Raw genomic sequence first — 19,699 nt, 5'->3', positions numbered from 1 at the left:
AATTTCAGCCACCCGCTTACTTCATTGTCAACACTCACCCGTCACACATGCCCAGAGAGCACCGGTTATCCTTAACTCTGGAAGAGGATAAAGTAGCGACCTTTTTTGATTATTACGGTTTCTCACCAGATTTTGATCATTACCCCGCCAGCATTTTACAGTTTCTGCAAAACCGATCTAAAAAAATTCTGTACCATGACCGCCAGCTTCAGCACTCTCTGTCCACCGTTTGTGGGCAGCACTGCATTTGTTACCTCTGTCATCGAGCCTGTGGTTTATCTTATGAAAAAGTATTGAGTCTCTATCATCATGATGTGTTCAAAAATGATCTTGCCGTGTCTAACTTTGTGAAAAAAAAAACCAATGCTGCATCAGACGTCGATGTTCAAGCCTTTTCATCATGGAGTATGCTCATTACAAATGTTTAGATGTTGTTACAACTTATGAAGTCTCATGTTTTTCTTCAAAAATATCTTTTATTTCGATAGTTCCATGTTTTTTTCCTTTTACCTTTCTGAGGTTTATTTTTATTTTTGTTTCTTCAGAAATATATTGTATTTCTATAGTTACATGTTTTTTCTTTTTTCATAAATATATTTTATGTTGAACCTTTGTTAGTCAGTGAATTATGTCGTGACGTCAAAAAAAACCAAAAATGCTGTAAACATGAAAATGCAATCAATAAACATTTTATTATGAAAAATCAAACTGGTCTGTGGTAAAAGTTTAGGAGGTGAAGTTGATCCAACGAGGAGAGAGGGTTACTTTCTTCTTTTTACCTCTCTGAGGTTTTTCAAAGTAATGCACCCTGGCAGCAGTTTCTTCTTCTTCTTCTTCTTCTTCTTCCGGCTCATTCCGTCGGGGTGTTTCAGAAATAGCATTCATTTTGAGACAATGGTACTGATCACGAGCTTGACGGCTATTGACCGAGGATAAGGGAATATTGAGTTCTACCAGCACACTGAGGAAACTGTTCCAGCCTCTGGGAGGGGTCTGATGTTTTTTTTTTATAAGAGATTGAGAGGTTTTTTTAATACATCAATTATATGCAACCCTTTCACCACATTTCCCCGATAAAGAAATTCGCCTCTTTCCATCCAGCCCCCGTTGCTCCTTGATAATTTCTGCATGATGTACCGTGCATTTTTGCCATCATGCACAGGCAGGCTTTTTAATAGCTCTACGGCTACTTCATCCAAATCTGCAGAGTCAGATTCAGGCGGAGCTGGAGCGTGAGGTTGAACAGGCTCAGGGTCCTCAGATGAGGGCTGCAGAGTAAGAGTCACCCGACGCTCATCTTTCTGACCCTGCTTGATCAAGGTCAAATATCTCTGGAGCAGCGCCTCATACTTCTTCACTTTTTCATAAGAACTCAGCCCCGGTGTATTGAGTACGGCTCTCATTTTCTCATCCAAATCAGCCTCAGCCATCTGTCTGATGGATGACTCTGGTTGGGTAAGCCTGTTTAACTGATCGGGTGAGTGACTCCTCTCTCTGCCCATGTGCTGAAATAAAGAGCTATTTTGTTGTTTGCAAAATCAGGGTTGTGCCAGATTGGGGAGAGTATATTGGGTTTTAATTGGGAGCCTGTGATTTCCAGTGCTTTCCACCAAGCAGACAAGGTGGAAGCGATCATAGGGTTCTTGAAGCAGGAATGATGTTTAAGGGCAGAAGTGATAAAGGGAAGGTCAGAGATTTTGATCTGGTTACAATCTAACTGTTCTAGTTCCAGCCAGGAGTTATATTCTTCATGTGGATGTATCCATTTGGTGAGATATTGTTTTTTGGTTGGATAAATAATAATACATGAAGTTGGGAGCCTCCAGTCCCCCTTCGGATTTATTCTTCTGGAGGGTAGGCAAACTGATTTTAGCCTTTTTATTCTTTGAGTAGAATTTACCAATAGCAGAGTCTAACGATTGGAACCACTTTGATGTGGGTTTAAATGGAATCCTGGAGAAGAGATAATTGATTTTAGGTAATATTTTCATTTTGACTGTAGCTATTCATCCCAGAAGGGAGATGGGGAGGTTGTTCCAACGCCTCAGATCATCACAGACTTTGTCCAAAAGTGGAGTGAAGTTCAGGTGAACTAATTCTGAGAGTTTGGAGGAAATATTTATGCCCAGATATCGGATGTTGCCAGTAGGAAAAGAATAATGCGAGTTTTGGACTGCGGGATTCCACGAGTTTTCTGTTAAAGGTAATATAATTGATTTTGACCAGTTGACGGAGTAGTCTGAAAGACGCGAGAAGGTTGTGATGAGGTTAAATACTTCCTTTACTGAAGTTTTGGGTTCTTGTAGATAAAGTAAAATGTCATCTGCGTATAGGTTAATTTTATGTTCAGACTCCAGAGCGCAGATACCTTTGATATCGGTGTTCTGACGTACAGCTGTTGCTAGTGGTTTGATAAAGATCGCAAACAATAAGGGAGAGAGTGGGCATCCCTGTCTCGTTCCCCTTTGCAGATTGAAGCTTTGTGAAGTGATCCCATTAGTGGTGACTGTAGCCTTGGGTGAGTTGTACAGAGCTGATACCCACTGGACAAACGATTCTCCGAAGCCAAATTTGTGGAGCACAGCAAAGAGAAAGGACCAATTGACTTTGTCAAAGGCTTTTTCTGCGTCCAGTGACATAACAATAGCTTCTTTGTTGTGGCGTTGTGTCAAAGAGATTAGATTTAGAAGTCTTCTTTTTTTTTTTTTTTTGTCTGCATTTGTTCTCATTGTTTAACTCCACAAAAGGGGAGTCAACATTATATGAGATTGATGCATATTTTAGTCTTGCAACCAAATATTTTAATATTTAGTGCATGTGTGTGACCATCACCGGCCCTCCCTGAAAGCTAAGCAGACCTTCTTTATTAGAATTCCCTATTATGAGCCAGGGAGGGCAGTGCTACACCTCAGTGATGTGTGGGGGAAACAAAGACTGGACAGGACGAACAGGACGAACAGGATGAACAGGGATAGAAAATAACAGGCGTTGCTATTGCAATTAAAGATTGTAAGGTGGTGTGTTATTCCCAACTACTAACTGTCCATCAATAGAAAAAAAAATAAAAATTTGAAAAAAGAAAACCAAACCAACACAAAAGAAAAAGAGATTCAATAATAAATGAACAAACGGTACTGAGCACCATAATTGTGGGTGTCTTGATAGTATAGAATAGAATAGAATAGGCCAGAAGAGGATGCTAGTGCAAGAGAGAATGAGTTTAGGGTAGAGACTGGAGAGATTCTCAGCACATTCTGGCGGGACCCATCATTTGCTGAAATGGGACTCATTTGCTGGTGAGACCTGATCAAACATGCAAGTGTGAAGAACCCCGAAGCCCAGAACAGCAATCACGGCAAGGGAGGGCCAAGCCAACAGGGCACCCCTCCCCCCAGGCAGTAGGAGCCACAGGGTGGCGCCCCCAGAGAGCCACCGGGGCCACCGTGAACGACACGGACCCGGAGAACAAGAGGGAGCAGCTACCGACACCCCCTGCGCGCCCAGACCGACCCAGGCGGCCCGGGGCACGAGGACCCACCCGCCACCCAAACCCCAACCCCGCCCACCCCAGCCCCCACCGAACCCCCCACCCCACCACCCGACCCGCCCACCCCCATCCCCCCTCCCTCCCCCGAGGGGGCCAACGGCCCCACACAGCCAGGAAGCCAGACACAGGGGCCGAGCGGCCCACCGAAGGGGCGGCAACCAGCCCATCACAAGGCAGGCCACCACCGGGAGCCGGCCAGAGGAAATCGGAGCCGGGACCCGATGCGAGTCCAGAGGGTAAAAATGGACAGTGTGGTGGGGCCCGGCGACGCCGACAGGGAGGCACCCCACATACCCCCCGCACCAGGCCCCAGGTGAGCGCAGTACACCCAGGGCCCCCACCCCCCGCAATGCGCCCTGACAACCCACCAGGACAGAGCCACCACATGCCACCAGCCCGCAGTACAGCTACAGCGCCCACCAGGACGGCCAATCCAGCCCCCGCAGCCCACCAAGAGCCATCGCACCTGCCCGGACCCGTCGGGCACGCAGGAGAACCCCCCCCGACCACAGCCCCCAGGTCCCGGGGACCCCCCAGCCACAGCAACACGGATGATGGTCCACCCCCGCCACCCCATAGCCATAAGGGGGCCGGGTCCCACCAGCGAGGCCATATTGGTGAAATCTCCCCCATTACTCCCTATTAATATGTCTCCCGATCCCAGACTGGAGACATTATCCCTGCACCGTGATAGTGTAACCCTGAGTGTCATGTGGTGCATTAAAAGTGGGGAGGCTGGGCGAGGCGTCCAGGGGGCGGGCCAGAGGACCACAGAGGATGGCTACTCTGCAGCCTACCCTGGCCCAAGTTCCCCGAGCCGTCCCAGACCTACCCCCAAGGTGTGAGTGTGTGTGGTGCATTAAAAAGAAATTAGAGAGCAGGGGAGGCAAGCAAGAGGGTGATGGGGAAGAGACAAGGCCGTAGAGCCCTGCCATCCACCCCACCACAGAGCCCATCATTCCTGCCCCCACCTGCTCTCGGGGCCCTAGCTGTTGTGTCCCTATATGTGCCTAAGAGTAACTATATACAGTGATGTGTCTGGTCCACACCAGACTGCCTCTTACTGTGCACTTCACATACTTCACACATAATCACATCCGGCCCATGAGGAGAGAGCAGCGGGGGAGACAGGTAGTAAGACCACCGGTACTGATGCAGAGGGCCCCCAGAGCCCGGAGGCAAGAGGCCGAGGTGGGCCCACACGAACCCGACTGGCCCGGCCAGCACCGAAACCCCCAGAAGTCGCAGCGCCCCGGCAGACGCCACAGCCCCACCACGGGCCAGCCGCATGCAGCACCCTGCCCCGGAGGGAGGACCAGGCCGCACCACTAGGAAGCAAGGGCCATGAGCCCCCACGCCCGCCCCGGAGCCGGCACGTCCAGGATGCAGGGCACCCACCCCGCAGCACCACCGAGACCCCACCCACCCCACCACACCCAAGGACAGCACCGGGCCCGGACAGAAGCCCCCAGCCAGCAGAAACTTATCTCCAGTGGCGGCACACAGGCAAGTACCAAGGCCTGTGCCTGGATGAGCCAGAGCCACCCCCCCAGAGAGACCACCCGGCCCCCATGCCAGACCCCCAGGCAGCGGAGGGCCCCCAGCCCCCCCAGGGGAGGGAGAGGGACGAGGACGAGCGGCCAGGCAGGAGAGGAGGGAGGAGGAGGGAAGCAGAGCAGGAAAGGACAGGGGAGCGACCGGAGGGCCGACCCACCCCAAACCCCAGGGCCAGCCAGGGCGCCCCAGAAGAGACCAGCCGCCGCCACCCCCAAGGCCCCGGGAGAGCGCACAGACCCAGCAGACCCAGGGCTCAAAGGGAGAGACACCGGGGACACCCACCCCCAGGCAGAGGGGTCCGAGCCACGCCGGCCCCGCAGAGCCAGAGAGCGACCCCAAGAGCAATAGGGAAGGGACACCACCAGTGCATGCACACAGCCTTGAAGTCCATGGTGCCATCCTACTTAAAAAGGTAGAGGGTTAATAAACTGAAATAAAGCAGACAGAAGTCAGACCATACACACAGACAGAATAATAATTACAATTTTATGAGGGAAGTGGCATACGCCCACATACAAGCGGAGGCTATAGATTAATATTTATTGATTTAATAAATGGAGACCATTTTTCTTTGAAGGAGTCCAATTGGTTTTTTCTGATAGCAGATATTCTCTCAAGTGAAATGTGTTCTGTGAGGAGGTTCAGCCAATGGATGATGTTGAGGGCTTTCTTATCTTTCCAGTTAACTAAAATAGTTTTTTTGGCGATGGCGATAGCTGCAAGTGTGGGTTGGATATGAATGTCTGGAAGGGCTGTTTGCGTTAGATCACCAATTAGGCAAACGTTCGGGGAATGTGGAATCCCGCAGTCCAAAATATTGGAGAGTTTCTGCGTGATTGTTACCCAGAATTGATAGACGGGTGTACAAAGCCACAGAGCGTGAAAGTAAGTGTCCGTCATGTTTTGGGTGCATTGCGTACATGTGTCTGAGCGTGAGAAGCCCATTTTATACAGTTTATATTGTGTTATATGTGTTCTGTGAAGCACCTTAAATTGGATCAATTGTAAGTTGGTGTTTTTAGTCATTTTAAATGTGTTTTCACAGATTTGGGTCCAAAAGTCAGAGTCAAAAGATTTGGATACGTCTTTTTCCCATTTTTGAGTTGGTAGGTGTATAGAGTGTGTCTTTGAGAGTAAACTATAAATTTTTGAGAGATTCTTCTTATTTCTTGGAGAGAGTTTCACAATGTAGTCGACAAATTCAGGTGGCTGTAAATCCGTTGGCTGTAAAGTAGTCTGAAGCGATGGAATTCTACTTGTAATAGTCTTCTTTACCTGTAGGTACTGAAGAAAATTTCCATTTCTTATTTCAAATGTTTGGAATAAGTTTATATATGTCCTAAATGTGTTATCATCCAGAAGGTGATGGAGGTGAGTGACTCCTCTCTCTGCCCATGTGCTGAAATAAAGAGCTATTTTGTTGTTTGCAAAATCAGGGTTGTGCCAGATTGGGGAGAGTATACTGGGTTTTAATTGAGAGCCTGTGATTTCCAGTGCTTTCCACCAAGCAGACAAGGTGGAAGCGATCATAGGGTTCTTGAAGCAGGAGTGATGTTTAAGGGCAGAAGAGATAAAGGGAAGGTCAGAGATTTTGATCTGGTTACAATCTAACTGTTCTAGTTCTAGCCAGGAGTTATATTCTTCATGTGGATGTATCCATTTGGTGAGATATTGTATTTGGTTGGATAAATAATAATACATGAAGTTGGGAGCCTCCAGTCCCCCTTCGGATTTATTCTTCTGGAGGGTAGTCAAACTGATTTTAGCCTTTTTATTCTTTGAGTAGAATTTACCAATAGCGGAGTCTAACGATTGGAACCACTTTGATGTGGGTTTAAATGGAATCATGGAGAAAAGATAGTTGATTTTAGGTAATATTTTCATTTTGACTGTAGCTATTCGTCCCAAAAGGGAGATGGGGAGGTTGTTCCAACGCCTCAGATCATCACAGACTTTGTCCAAAAGTGGAGTGAAGTTCAGGTGAACTAATTCTGAGAGTTTGGAGGAAATATTTATGCCCAGATATCTGATGTTGCCAGTAGGAAAAGAATAATGCGAGTTTTGGGCTGCGGGCTTCCACGAGTTTTCTGTTAAAGGTAATATAATTGATTTTGACCAGTTGACGGAGTAGTCTGAAAGACGCGAGAAGGTTGTGATGAGGTTAAATACTTCCTTTACTGAAGTTTTGGGTTCTTGTAGATAAAGTAAAATGTCATCTGCGTATAGGTTAATTTTATGTTCAGACTCCAGAGCGCAGATACCTTTGATATCGGTGTTCTGACGTACAGCTGTTGCTAATGGTTCGATAAAGATCGCAAACAATAAGGGAGAGAGTGGGCATCCCTGTCTTGTTCCCCTTTGCAGACTGAAGCTTTGTGAAGTGATCCCATTAGTGGTGACTGTAGCCTTGGGTGAGTTGTACAGAGCTGATACCCACTGGATAAATGATTCTCCGAAGCCAAATTTGTGGAGCACAGCAAAGAGAAAGGACCAATTAACTTTGTCAAAGGCTTTTTCTGCGTCCAGTGACATAACAATAGCTTCTTTGTTGTGGCGTTGCGTCAAAGAGATTAGATTTAGAAGTCTTCTGATATTGTTGGTGGAGTGTCGGCCATTTATAAATCCTGTTTGATCGCTGTGAATTATTGATGGGATGATTTTCTCCAGCCTAGAGGCGAGAGCTTTTGAGATAATTTTGATGTCGGTGTTGATTAGTGACAGAGGTCGATAGCTAGAGGGAAGCGTAGGATCTTTGTCTGGTTTCAATAATAATTTAATTGCAGCTGTATTCATGTGCGGACTGATATAACCATTATTTTTAATCTCTGTCACTGTCCTGAAGAAAAGGGGTGCTAACATTGACCAAAAATGTTTAAGAAATTCAGCAGGGAAACCATCAGGACCAGGTGCCTTGCCTGCTGGCATACTGTCTAATGCACATTGTAATTCTTTCATAGTCAATGGAGCATCTAATATGTCTCTGTAATTTGACGTTAGTTTGGGCATGTTTAAATTGTTGAGAAAATTATCTATATCTTCTATGTTTGGGTTAACTGCTGCTGAGTATAAACTCTGGTAATAATTATAGAAGGTCTGGTTGATTTCCTGAGGTGACTGAGTATATTTTCCTGAGGGATCCTGAATTGCTGTTATGAAGGATTTTTCTTTATTGCGCTGGAGTTGGTTCGCCAGAAATTTTCCTGATTTATTATTGTGTTCGAAATCATTATATCTTAGCTGTTGTAATAAAAACTCTGTTTTCTTGGATAGGATATTATCGAGGTTTAGTTTTGCATTTTGTAGTTCGGACCATAATTGATCACTTGGGTTTATTGCATAATTCTCTGTAAGTTGTTTAATTTTTTCTTCAATTTCTTTCTCTGTTTGTAGATCTTTTTTTTTCTTGTATGAGGAGTATGATATTATTTTACCTCTGATTACGGCCTTTCCAGTTTCCCAAAGCAAAGATGGGGGTAAGTCAACAGAGTCATTGTTTTTTAGAAAGTCTGCCCACTCACTCCTTATTACTCGATCAAATTCTGGGTCTTTGAGTAGAGAGATGTTGAGGCGCCAAGTCTGAGGAGGTTTAGGGATGGAATCTGTTTGCAGGCTGAGTGATATTGGTGCGTGGTCGCTGATAATGATTGGGTGGATTTTAGTAGTGACTTTATGTGCGATAGAGTTATTTAAGAGGAAAAAGTCAATTCTTGAAAATGTTTTGTGTACCGCAGAGAAAAACGTATAGTCCCTCTTTGTTGGGTTTTTGAGTCTCCAGACGTCGTCTAGTCCGAAATCTTTCATATAGTCATGTATGACTTTAACTGATTGTGACTGTTTTACGTGTATTGGACTATTAGATCGATCTACTGAAGGGTTTAAAACTATGTTGAAGTCACCACCGATAATAGTTATTGAGTTAGCAGATAAGTCTGCTAAGTGAGAGAAAACAGTGTGAAAGAAGGCTGGATCATCATTATTCGGAGCATAGAGGTTTACAATAGAATATAATTTATTAAAGATTGTTGCCTGGATAATAATATATCTGCCCTCTGAGTCCGTTACTGTACTGTTTAAAGTGAATGGAATTCTCTTATGGACTAGAATGGAGACCCCTCTTTGTCTGCTGTTATAACAAGATGAAAAGATGATACTATAATTCGAGTCTGATAAACATTTTTCTTCCGACTGTAGTAAATGTGTTTCTTGAAGGAGCAAAATATCTGCTTTTAATTTAGAGACATAGTCCATGATTTTAACTCTTTTTGTTTGTGAGCGTATGCCATGAACATTCCAGGCTACGATATTAAACTTGAACATAGAGAGAGAAGATGTTCTGTCACTGAGTATGTAGTAATGTAATATAACATCTGTGTGTGTCCTTGTGAGCTGTCTGTTGCTGTCTGTGAGCTGTGAGTGTTGGAGAGAGATGTATACAGCAGGTCAGGATCTATATATACATTATATAATAGCACATCATTGCCTGAAAAACTATCAACAAACACATTATAAAACATACAAGCACAATAAACATGGGGAGTACATAGAGTGTGAGTGAGAGTGTGGGGGGTGAGTGTGTGAGAGGGGGAGAGAGCTAAAGGGAGACATATAGAGAGGGAGAGAGAGAAAAGTAGAAGGAGGAGGGGGTTCTCCAGTGGGGAGTGTAGGTTAGGAGAGTGAGACATTTACACCTGTGACTTTTTTTTTTTTAATAACATTTTCTAACATAAATGACTAAATGATATATTAAACGTTTAAGCCATTTTTTTTTTTTTTTTTTTTTTAGAAGAGCCAGGTGGTAATGGAGGGTTCCCGAAATAGCTGCCCATCTATGTATAGTTTGTCCACAACCAGTGCAGTCCGTTTACCTTTCTGTCTGTGTTCTTTCATGATGGGGTATAATACTTTGCGCCTCTCGTTGATTTCCCTGGGAAACTGGTCGTTCATCCCGAACGACGTGCCTTTCAGCTCCCGTCCTTTGCTTCTTACGAGCACTTTCTGCTGGAAGTGCTCGAACTTTGCAATGATAGGACGGTGTCGGTTTCCTCCTCGGGGTCCGAGCCGGTGGACGCGGTGGAAAGTGATGTTTTTAACAGTTTCCGCAGGGATTTTAAGCGCCGACACCATGAAGTTTTTAACAAGGGTCTCTGGGTTATCCGGTGTGGACTCAGGGATACCAGAAAAGATCAGGTTGTCCCGCATGCTCCTCGACTGGATGTCCAGGACGGTCTCCCTCAGGGTTTTGTTTTCTTTTTTAAGTGTACACACCTCTGAAGTGACCGCTGTCAGTGTGGACCGGAGTTCGGTGTTGTCCCTCTGCAGATCCTCTATCTGCTGGTGGGTGAACTCCAGGCTTGCTTTCAGGTCTTTTATCTCCTGGTGAAGCAAACTAAGGATATCGAGCTTCTTATTAATTGACTCGAGAACACTTACCTGGATATCCGTGACCTCCAAGTCTTGTGTGTCTGTCGAAGAGTCTGCCTTCTTTCTCTTGCTCGGGTTGGCGTCTTCCATCGTGCACCGGACGAAGTAGTCGTCAATAAATTTCTCAAGGTCCTCCACTGTGAGCACTACCGTTTCCGATCTTGAGCAGGCTATTTAGTTAGGTTGTTGTTTTTTTATTTATTTTTTTAATACAAATACGTCGAGATAGCGGCGATTTGTTTACTTCTCATCTAGCAGCTGGGAGCCGCCATGTTGAATTTCATCACTCTCACTGAATCTCGCGATCTCACGATCTCCTTCCCCCAGTTTCCTTGACAAATGTTTCAAAATCATAAAAGATAATGTTGTCACTGTGCTCTTTAGCAGCGGGTAATGGTTGCATGTAACACAGATGATTGCTGCTGGTTATGTCAGAGTCGAGAGGGAGTTTTTGTCTGCAAATCTTGCATTTATTTGGCACGCAATTGTGCTTTTTGCCTTCTGTACTGGTGTAGACCCTTTTACATTTGAGGCATTTTTTAAACAGATCGCAGTTGCTGAGTTTCTGATTGAGTTTTGGTCTGTCTGTAGGCTCTTTGTGTTTAGCATAACAGATGTTTGTACGGCAGGTTCTGTTACAGTGTGCACAGACCATCAAGTTGAGCCGTTGCTGTGTACAGGCAGGATCGTTACAAACGGAACAGTAACTCCTGCACTGGTGTGTGTGGGGATGGTGATAGCTCATATAACAATAACCACAAACGTACGTTACTCCGAGAAAAGCTTTCAGATTTTTTATGCCGTAGTAGTGGTTTTGAAACAGAATTAGAAACAACGGATTACGGCGATCGGGGAAGGTAGTTTGGAAGGGGTAGAGGGCTCGACCAGTAGAATGTCTGCTAAACACTACAATTTTACGCTTTACAATTGCTTCAAATTTAGAAATGTCACTTAGGGTGACGGCAGTCTGATCACTCAGACCCGCGAGATGCTGCAACACTTTTCCTTGTTCTAACGCTTGACTATCGGTGATTTTAGGGTCCCTCAGATGAACCAGGTTAATGGCGAAGCAGAGCTGATCATTTGTGTTTTGTACTACATACAGTTGACGTTTTTCTTTTGGATGATTTCACAGTCTAATGTTTTTTCTATCTTCCATTTACCACTGCCTCGGGGGTTTTGCACCACCTGAACAACCAATTCTAACTGTGAGTCTCCGGTAATGTCCGTATTAGATTGTACCAACTGCTCTAGTAGGCCTTCAAATGCAGGTAAGATACCATCACCATCCTCAGCGGCGGTAATGGACACGTGGTCTCGCACATTCTCCCCGATGATCTCCAGTTGCACAACGTCTCCGCGTCTAGCCTGTGATTTAACTCTTTCGGCTAGATCGTGAAGGTTGGCCATGACACCCTTATAAAACTGAGTGAGATCAGGAGGATTTCTGGGGGGGCAGAATGCGTCTCATTTCCACATTGTTAAAACGATCTTGTGTGGTTTTGTTGACGGGCCTCAGATTTTGAGAAAGATTTGAGGAGGTTTCAGCCTCCTGTCTCAAATTACCCCCCTCTTGTGGGTCAGCATTTAGTTGAATTTGATCAGCATTTTGGATGGGTAACACAGATTCATTTGATTGCTGTGAATCTGAGAGTGGGCTGCGGTTACAGTTTTCAAGAGCTCGGTTTATTTCATCAAAACCTCTATGTACATCATAAACAGCTATACCAATCTGACCAGGTTGCTGTGTGAGGATCAACTCAGGAGAGTGGTCAACGGCGGATGGGCTGTGTTTTGTGGAATTTATTTTTAGATTTATACTGTTTATTGCAGTAAGTAATTCAGGCAGGATGTTACAGTTTTGCTGAAAACTGTCATCATTGGTTGGTATGGATTGTTGATCAGCGAGTTGGTTTAGGCCTTCTATGACTGTTTGAAACTCAGACGGGACTATGTCATACCGCTGAAGAAACTCATCATTGCTTAAGACTTCGATCTAGTTTAGTAATTCAGATGGGGAAATGTTAGACTGGTGAAGAAACTCATCATCTGCTAATTGGTTTAAGCCTTCTATTAATCTCAGTAATTCAGGAGGAATCAGGTTTTGATTCATGATAAAGTATGTCACATCTTACTGAACAAAATTTTACTGATGGTTAAAATGGAGGAGATCAGTTGCCGACTCACTTGATGAAACACTTGGAGTCTTAGTCTTGTCAGCTGATTATGCGTGCGACGGTCTCTGCTTTGCAGGGGTTGTCTTCGTCAAGGTGGCACTCTGAGGTTCCATTTGTGGTTCCTTCTGCGGTTCCTTCCCAAAGTCTGTGAAAAGGAAAAACTACTTTAATCTGAAACACACGTTTTTTGCTTGTTTGTTTGTTTTTACAATCACCCTATTTGAATCAAAAGTCAAATAATAAAAAGGGTCAAAATGAAGAGACAAATGTCTGACCTGTCTCCTAATGGTGACAGTTTGCTGCCTCTTTGATCGACGTGCAGAGGGTGAAGCAGCTTGCTCTGGGGGAGATGATGATTGCGGGGGAGGTGGAGTCACAGGAGCTGCAGCTTCAGAAGGGACCCGTGGCAAGTCTTTGCAGAACATGAGAAATGTTTTAAAAAAATTTTTAAATAAAATTTTATTTAGGATTTGGAGGCAGATAGGGTCACATGCAGGCCATATGAACAAATTTTCCCCATATGAACAAATTTTCACAATAGAAAATAATGATAAAATCACTTACCGGGGCGTCACAATCTGCAATCTCTCCGAGCATTGGCTCCTGACTACCTCCAGGCCCTGTTGTCTGTGGTCCCGACACTTGGCTGTTGGAGAATGGTGGAGGCAAACCGATCCCTGCTACAGAGCTGTTTGAGTCAGAGCTGCTTAGCAGGTTGCAGCTTCTGATCCTCCCAGTAAGGCCTCAGGCTGTTGAGTGACTTCTGGGACAGTGAGGCCTGCCGGTGATGACGGTGGTGGTAGACCAGGCCCTGCTTTGGAGCTGCTTAACCGGTCTGCGGGAGCGGATCCATCCAAAGAGCTGTTCCTCAGCTGTTGAGGGATCTTTGAATCACTATGGGTCACTGTTGAGATCTCTTCTGGAGCGGTCTCCTCAAGAACATGAAGCTGATGTCTGGTCATGGGCATCCGGCCTGCTCGCAGTCCTGATTTAGCTTGAGGAGAGCGAGTTGAAGGGTTCTGAACCAGGGAGATTGAATGTAACCCCCCGGAAAAAACGGTCGGATTGTGGGTCTTCAATGTGCTCTGAGCTCGGACCGGAAAGTCTGCAAATAGATAGCAACATATAAACACATATATAACCCTGCAGGGAAGGGTTTGAAGAATGAATATTCATGAAAAAAAAAGAATGAAAATTACCATAATCGGACTGGGAAAAGTTAATGTCCCAAAAATCCTCTGGGACCACTTAAAGGTAAAAACAAAGAAACAAAAAAATTTAACGATACTGAAAAGATGTATGCATATAAATAAAACACAGTCATTCCACAATATGAAACTTATTATTCTCTATCATTTTTATAATCGATAAATATTTGAAAACATGGCTTTAAAGATACTCACCAGAGACAATAGGTATTGCAGCAACTGTAGCTTCAGTGAAAAATAGAAACAGGTTTTTTTGTTTGTTTTGTTTTTGTTTAAAATATCGTTAATTGGAGTTTTTCTAGGGGCTGCACAGTGGTGTAGTGGTTAGCACTTTCGCCTTGCAGCAAGAAGATCCCTGGTTCGCGTCCCGGCTTTCCCGGGATCTTTCTGCATGGAGTTTGCATGTTCTCCCTGTGCATGCGTGGGTTTTCTCCGGGTACTCCAGCTTCCTCCCACAGTCCAAAAATATGCTGAGGTTAATTGATCATTCTAAATTGTCCGTAGGTGTGAATGTGAGAGTGATTGTTTGTCTTTGTATGTAGCCCTGCGACAGACTGGCGATCTGTCTAGGGTGTCCCCTGCCTTCGCCCGAGTCAGCTGGGATAGGCTCCAGCCCCCCCCGCGACCCTAATGAGGATTAAGCGGTGTATAGATAATGGATGGATGGATGGAGTTTTTCTTGAAATTAAAAAAATGGAACTGAGCCTACTGTGTCCATCCATCATGTACTTAGTTTTAGAGAATAATGAGTCAAGAGGCATTCAAGTGACTGGTGATTTATTGTGAAGAAAGAGGGTGGGTGCTGCTGTTTTTTTTTTTTTTCCTTTGTCCTCAAGGATCAATCAGGTCTGCAGAGGTAGTTTATTCCAGACTTGGATATTTTAACGGTCTTGCTACACTCTGTACTCAAATAAGTATATGATTTCTGACTTCTTATCAACCTAACGAGAGCTTTCAAATGAGACCAAACATCACATTATTGTCTCTTTCCATTATTGAGATATATGTCACGGAATGAAACATGAGTTTGTAGGCAGTGAAATGTCTTTATTGTAGCTGCTCTGTCACATTGGTTTTAAGAGAAGCTCAGTACTTGAAGTTGGGCCTTGCCCAAGGAATTATAAAGTTGCTGTTTAAAAAAAAACACAAACAAGAGGCTTACATCAGGGTCTGTAAAGCACCTCAGAGTTTCATCTCCACAGAATGAGCATTATTGAAGATTAAAGGGAAAACAAGTACACGATCATGTTCTCTGATGAGGCACAAATTGTTCATTTTGAATGTTTGTATTTTAAAGGACCGTAGAGAAAGGCTTTAATAATCTCATGAGACAAAACTGTGCATGTTTTGCTATGGCCAGAGTTTGACCCTACTCTGTCTTCAGAGTCTGGGAGCCGAAATGTCTGCCTCTGTCAGGTCCATAAAGTATCTGCATGTCACACGGATACTCTCGATCTCTGATTTATGTGTTTTTTTGTCATTCCTCCAATGTGTTGTTTAGCTCAACCTTGCATGTTGAACCATTTATGAACAGTTTAAGGGAATCCTGAATCAAGATGCATTCAAGAGCTCAGGTGACGTGTGTGTGTATGTGCGTGCGTGTGCTATCATGTAGTTTGACCTCAGGGCATTGTACTTCATGTAGCCAATCATTTACGACCATGGTAGTGGCCTGTAAGGTCAAGGTGGAAATGGATCCATAGCCCGATCTGTTGTTTCGCTTCACTTTGATCACCCCTTCTCCTCTCCTTTCTTGACCCGGGCATGGTGAGAAGGAGACGCACATTCTGTCTTCAGCGCTTAACAGGAGCATATGTCACCAGCCATTCCAGGCCTCAGCTTTGCCGGCGCTCGCTTGGGGAACTGCATACCCCCGGACATCCAACATTTTCTGAGCCATGGTGAGTTCTATTCAATGGTGTGGCCTATGGAGAGGCCTACTGTCTTTTATATATGAAGAAGACCCCATACTCTTCTTCTCATTGGTTCTCATTCACCTTTCCCCTCACACCTCATTGGTTGTCATTCACCCTTCCTCTCACACCTCATTGGATGACCGTCGCACTGGAATTTTATGATTATTGTTTTATAAATCCTTTTTTTTTTTTTTGAAACAATCATTTCCAGCATTTTAAATTGCATCATTTCCCTTTTTAAAAAACTAAAAAAACGACAAATATGGGGGATGGGGTGGGGCTAAGGGAGGGACGCTATGACATGGCAGCCTCTCATTGGACCCCATAGGACAAAGTCCCGCCCCCTTGTGACGTGGCAACTTCTGATTGGGACCTGTCAAAATTTGATACGTTTCTGAGCGTCTCATTGGTCCCTACTACGTCCCGCCCTATGACGTTGTTGTTGCCTGGCTCACTCACTCTGCTCATGCTCCGCTCTCTGAGTGCCGGGGGTCATTCTAAGGGAAAAGCGGTCGCGGCAGCTGCCCGTACGGTGCCTGATGACAAATCGGCTTTTTATTTGTAAATATCGGCCGATGGCCGATATTGAAAAAAGTCCATATATCGGCCCAAAATATCGGCCGGCCGATATATCGGTCTACCTCTAATCTTCATGGACCAGTTTGATCAGCAGATGTAACCAGTGGTTTCTCTTCTCTGCGTTGTTTAGTTAGCCAAGACATAGACCTTTTTTAAAGGCAATCTCCATTGATTATAGCCTTGACAGCCAATAAAAAAAGCACACAAGATATTCCATCAGTTTACAAGTCTTGTTCTCCTACAGAAATTAAACAATATAGAACCAAACTAGATTGGGAAAGTGAACTTATAAATAGAATTATATGAAATTAAAACACACAAAATACAAAAGCACAATCTGCCTTACCTCTGAACACATAAACAAAAGGGGAGAGTTAAGGCAGGAAAACTCCTTTATAGAACGGGGTGGGGCAGCTAAAAGTGTACGTAGGGGTACAGGACCCCCCAGCAAAGGTTCCACACAACAACTGAGAGGCAGAACAAACTTTGTAAAATTCTAACAATACACATAACAATAAAATAACATATATATGGTATATTATATTTATTATTGTATTATTGTATAGAATAGACCACTGCTGCACCACTGACCCTGTTACACAGAGATGTGGACTGAAGACATGAAAGATGAAAGAAAGCACCATATTATCTCTACCTCCTCCTGTGGATACACAGGGCAGAGGACTTGGTGTGCTTTAATCTGCTGAAATTCACTGTAACTCCTTGGTTTTTGTTGTGTTTCCATCCAGACTGTTATCAGATCATCATTGTGTGAGATGATGAACCTCCTCCCTGCAGGCTGTCTCATTCTTGTCCATTATCAGTCCTACTATGGAGGTATCATCAGACATTTAGAGGATGGTGTTGTTGGGGTGGATGGAGGAGCAGTAATGTGTGAAGAGGAAGTCTAGCATCAGTCTGAGGACACAAAGTCCTGAGATGTTCCAGTGTTCAGGGTGAGAGTAGATGAGATCTGGTGCTCCACCTGATGTTCTGATGTCAGTTTCTCAGGAAGTCCAGCATCCATGTGTACATTATCTCCTGCCACATGAAGCTGCTGTTATGAAAAGGTTTCTCTATGTGCTGTTTGTATCTGTGCTCTGTCTCTGATGATCCTCTTCAGGCTCCACTGTGTCTCGTTGTTGGTTTGATGGTTCCTGGTTTGAAGGCAGAGCCTCGTTCTCTCAGCAGGGTTCACACTTCACTGTTGGGCCACAGTTTCTGCTTTGGAAACACTTGAACAGATTTTGTTCCAGTCACATTCTCAGCACAACAGTTTATATCTGAGAGAGCAGCTGCTGTGTTTCCCTCCATGTTCCCTCCTCAAATACCTCCCAGTGGTTGACATTAAAGCAGCCCTGCAGGGCTGAGGTGGCTTATTTAGTCACACTGAACTGTTTCTATGGATGGTCCCTGTCTTCAGATCACTGGTTTACGTTCTGAGTGTTTTTCTGTCTTTGAGAATTTTCCATTCTTATTTGAGGTTCAGGTCTAATTCCTTCTCACCTTTGGAGCCCAACCACTGAAGCAGTGTTGCCTTCTGTCTTCACTGAGATCAAAGGGATCCTCAGTTCAGATCCTCTTGGGTTCACCTCCTCAGATGTTGTGGACCCTGATCCCATCGCTCCCAAATCTGTCTTCACTGGGCAGCAGGACACGTCCCTACCTCAGGTGGTTTATGAGGAACTGAGATTTTGGGTTGAAGAACATGACAACATACTCAGATACTGGCTGAAGATTTTTGGAAAGACTTCCTGGAACAGCAGCTTCCAGGACTCCAGGTCTGTCAGAAATGATGGAGTGAAGCAGCAGCAGCCCTGCAGGTGAGGACAGTCATCATGACTGTTGATAAGCAGTGTCCTCATGTCCTCTGGTCTGTGGGTAAGGTCAGTCCAGTCTTCCTGCTGCTGATGGCTGAGTCCCATCAACTGAAGTGTTGGTGAAGGATAGAACATCCATGCCACCTGTGGTGAGGTTCATGGTCTCTCTGCTTTCCCTGAAGAGGAGCAACACCCTCATAGGGATCCTATGACCCTTTTCAGATGTGAGGCTGTTAAAAGGTTGTTGGTTCCTTTCAGACTGTAGGGACTGAGAGCCAATCACTGGGCAACAGAGTGTCTCCTGAGACTGAGAGAGAATGAAGAGTCCAGCTCACTGACGCTATGAGGAGTCCAGACTTCATCAAGAGTGGAGATAAACAGTTGAAACACATGAGTTTGGAGATCCTTAGTTTGGTTCCAGTGGGATTCATGTGTCAGTGAAAAGCAAAGCATGAGTCTCAACAGCACAAGTAGAAGTGAAGTAACCTGAAGAACAAGGACTGGAGATCAGAAGATGTTTGTTCTGTAACAATATCAGAGATGTAACCAAGTCTGACAGTGATTTAATCACTGCCATCAGCATCAAGTTGACTATTTTGAGGAGGATTAAATGTGTCATCAAAAATAAAGGTGGACATAGAAAGTAGTGAAAAAAATCCAACATTCTAATGACAGTAATGAAAGATGTACTGACATTTATTGGATTCATTTCTTGCTGTTTGGCCTGTATTCTTCATTTAGTAAATCTAAACTGTCAGTTTGTTTTTTAATCAGATAAAATACTTTACTGCTGAGCTTCAAAGTAATCTGATTACTGTAATGTGCTCCACTTTGGATTATTTTCAAATTTAAATATTTTTGCAGAGGACTGTCCTCAGTGCTGCTGTATTCTGGACATAGTGGGATGTATTTGTTGTTGAATTCACTGCTGTCTTTTCAACAGGACAGAACATACTGTACTTAATGTATTACTTCTTTTCTTCTCTTTGTCTCTTCAGACTGAGTAGCTGTAATCTGTCAGAGAGAAGCTGTGGAGCTCTGTCCTCAGTCCTCAGCTCCCAGTCCTCCAGTGTGACAGAGCTGGACCTGACTAACAACAACCTGCAGGATTCAGGAGTGGAGAGTCTTTCTGCTGGACTGAAGAGTCCACACTGTAAACTGGAAGCTCTCAGGTCAGGACTCATCAACCTGTTCATCTGATGACCATTTAAAATGTGTTTTTATTCATGAGCAGAACAGCTGAGGTGGGAGGTTTTCTGTATTTGTATGACTCAGATCAGTTGTGTTACTGACCTTTAGCACTAGTTTCTCTTAATGAGGCCTCTTCCACTACAGGAACTGAACAACCTGGAACCTGCATCACAGAAGCAGAACCTGTAAGAACCTGTGAAGTTTTGGTTCTGCATTCTGTTTTAGTTTCCACTGTTTGACAGAATAGAATAGTATAATAGAACTGTTCAGGAGAAATTGTGTT

The 19,699-nt window shown here is 44.4% G+C and overlaps 1 protein-coding gene across 1 annotated transcript in view; it reads left to right on the top strand.

Annotated features, from left to right (window-relative positions):
• The window catches only part of LOC111579052 (NACHT, LRR and PYD domains-containing protein 12-like), an 84,596-nt gene that overhangs the window by 34,938 nt on the left and 29,959 nt on the right, over positions 1-19,699 (top strand). The window contains exon 6 of the mRNA XM_035955556.2: positions 19,224-19,397. Coding sequence (XP_035811449.2) covers positions 19,224-19,397 — 174 coding nt within the window. The remainder of the gene's footprint in view (positions 1-19,223; positions 19,398-19,699) is intronic.

The sequence above is a fragment of the Amphiprion ocellaris genome, chromosome 24 (genome assembly GCF_022539595.1).
Source record: "Amphiprion ocellaris isolate individual 3 ecotype Okinawa chromosome 24, ASM2253959v1, whole genome shotgun sequence".
NCBI lineage: Eukaryota > Metazoa > Chordata > Actinopteri > Pomacentridae > Amphiprion > Amphiprion ocellaris.
This window is presented reverse-complemented; position numbering and strand designations above follow the sequence as displayed.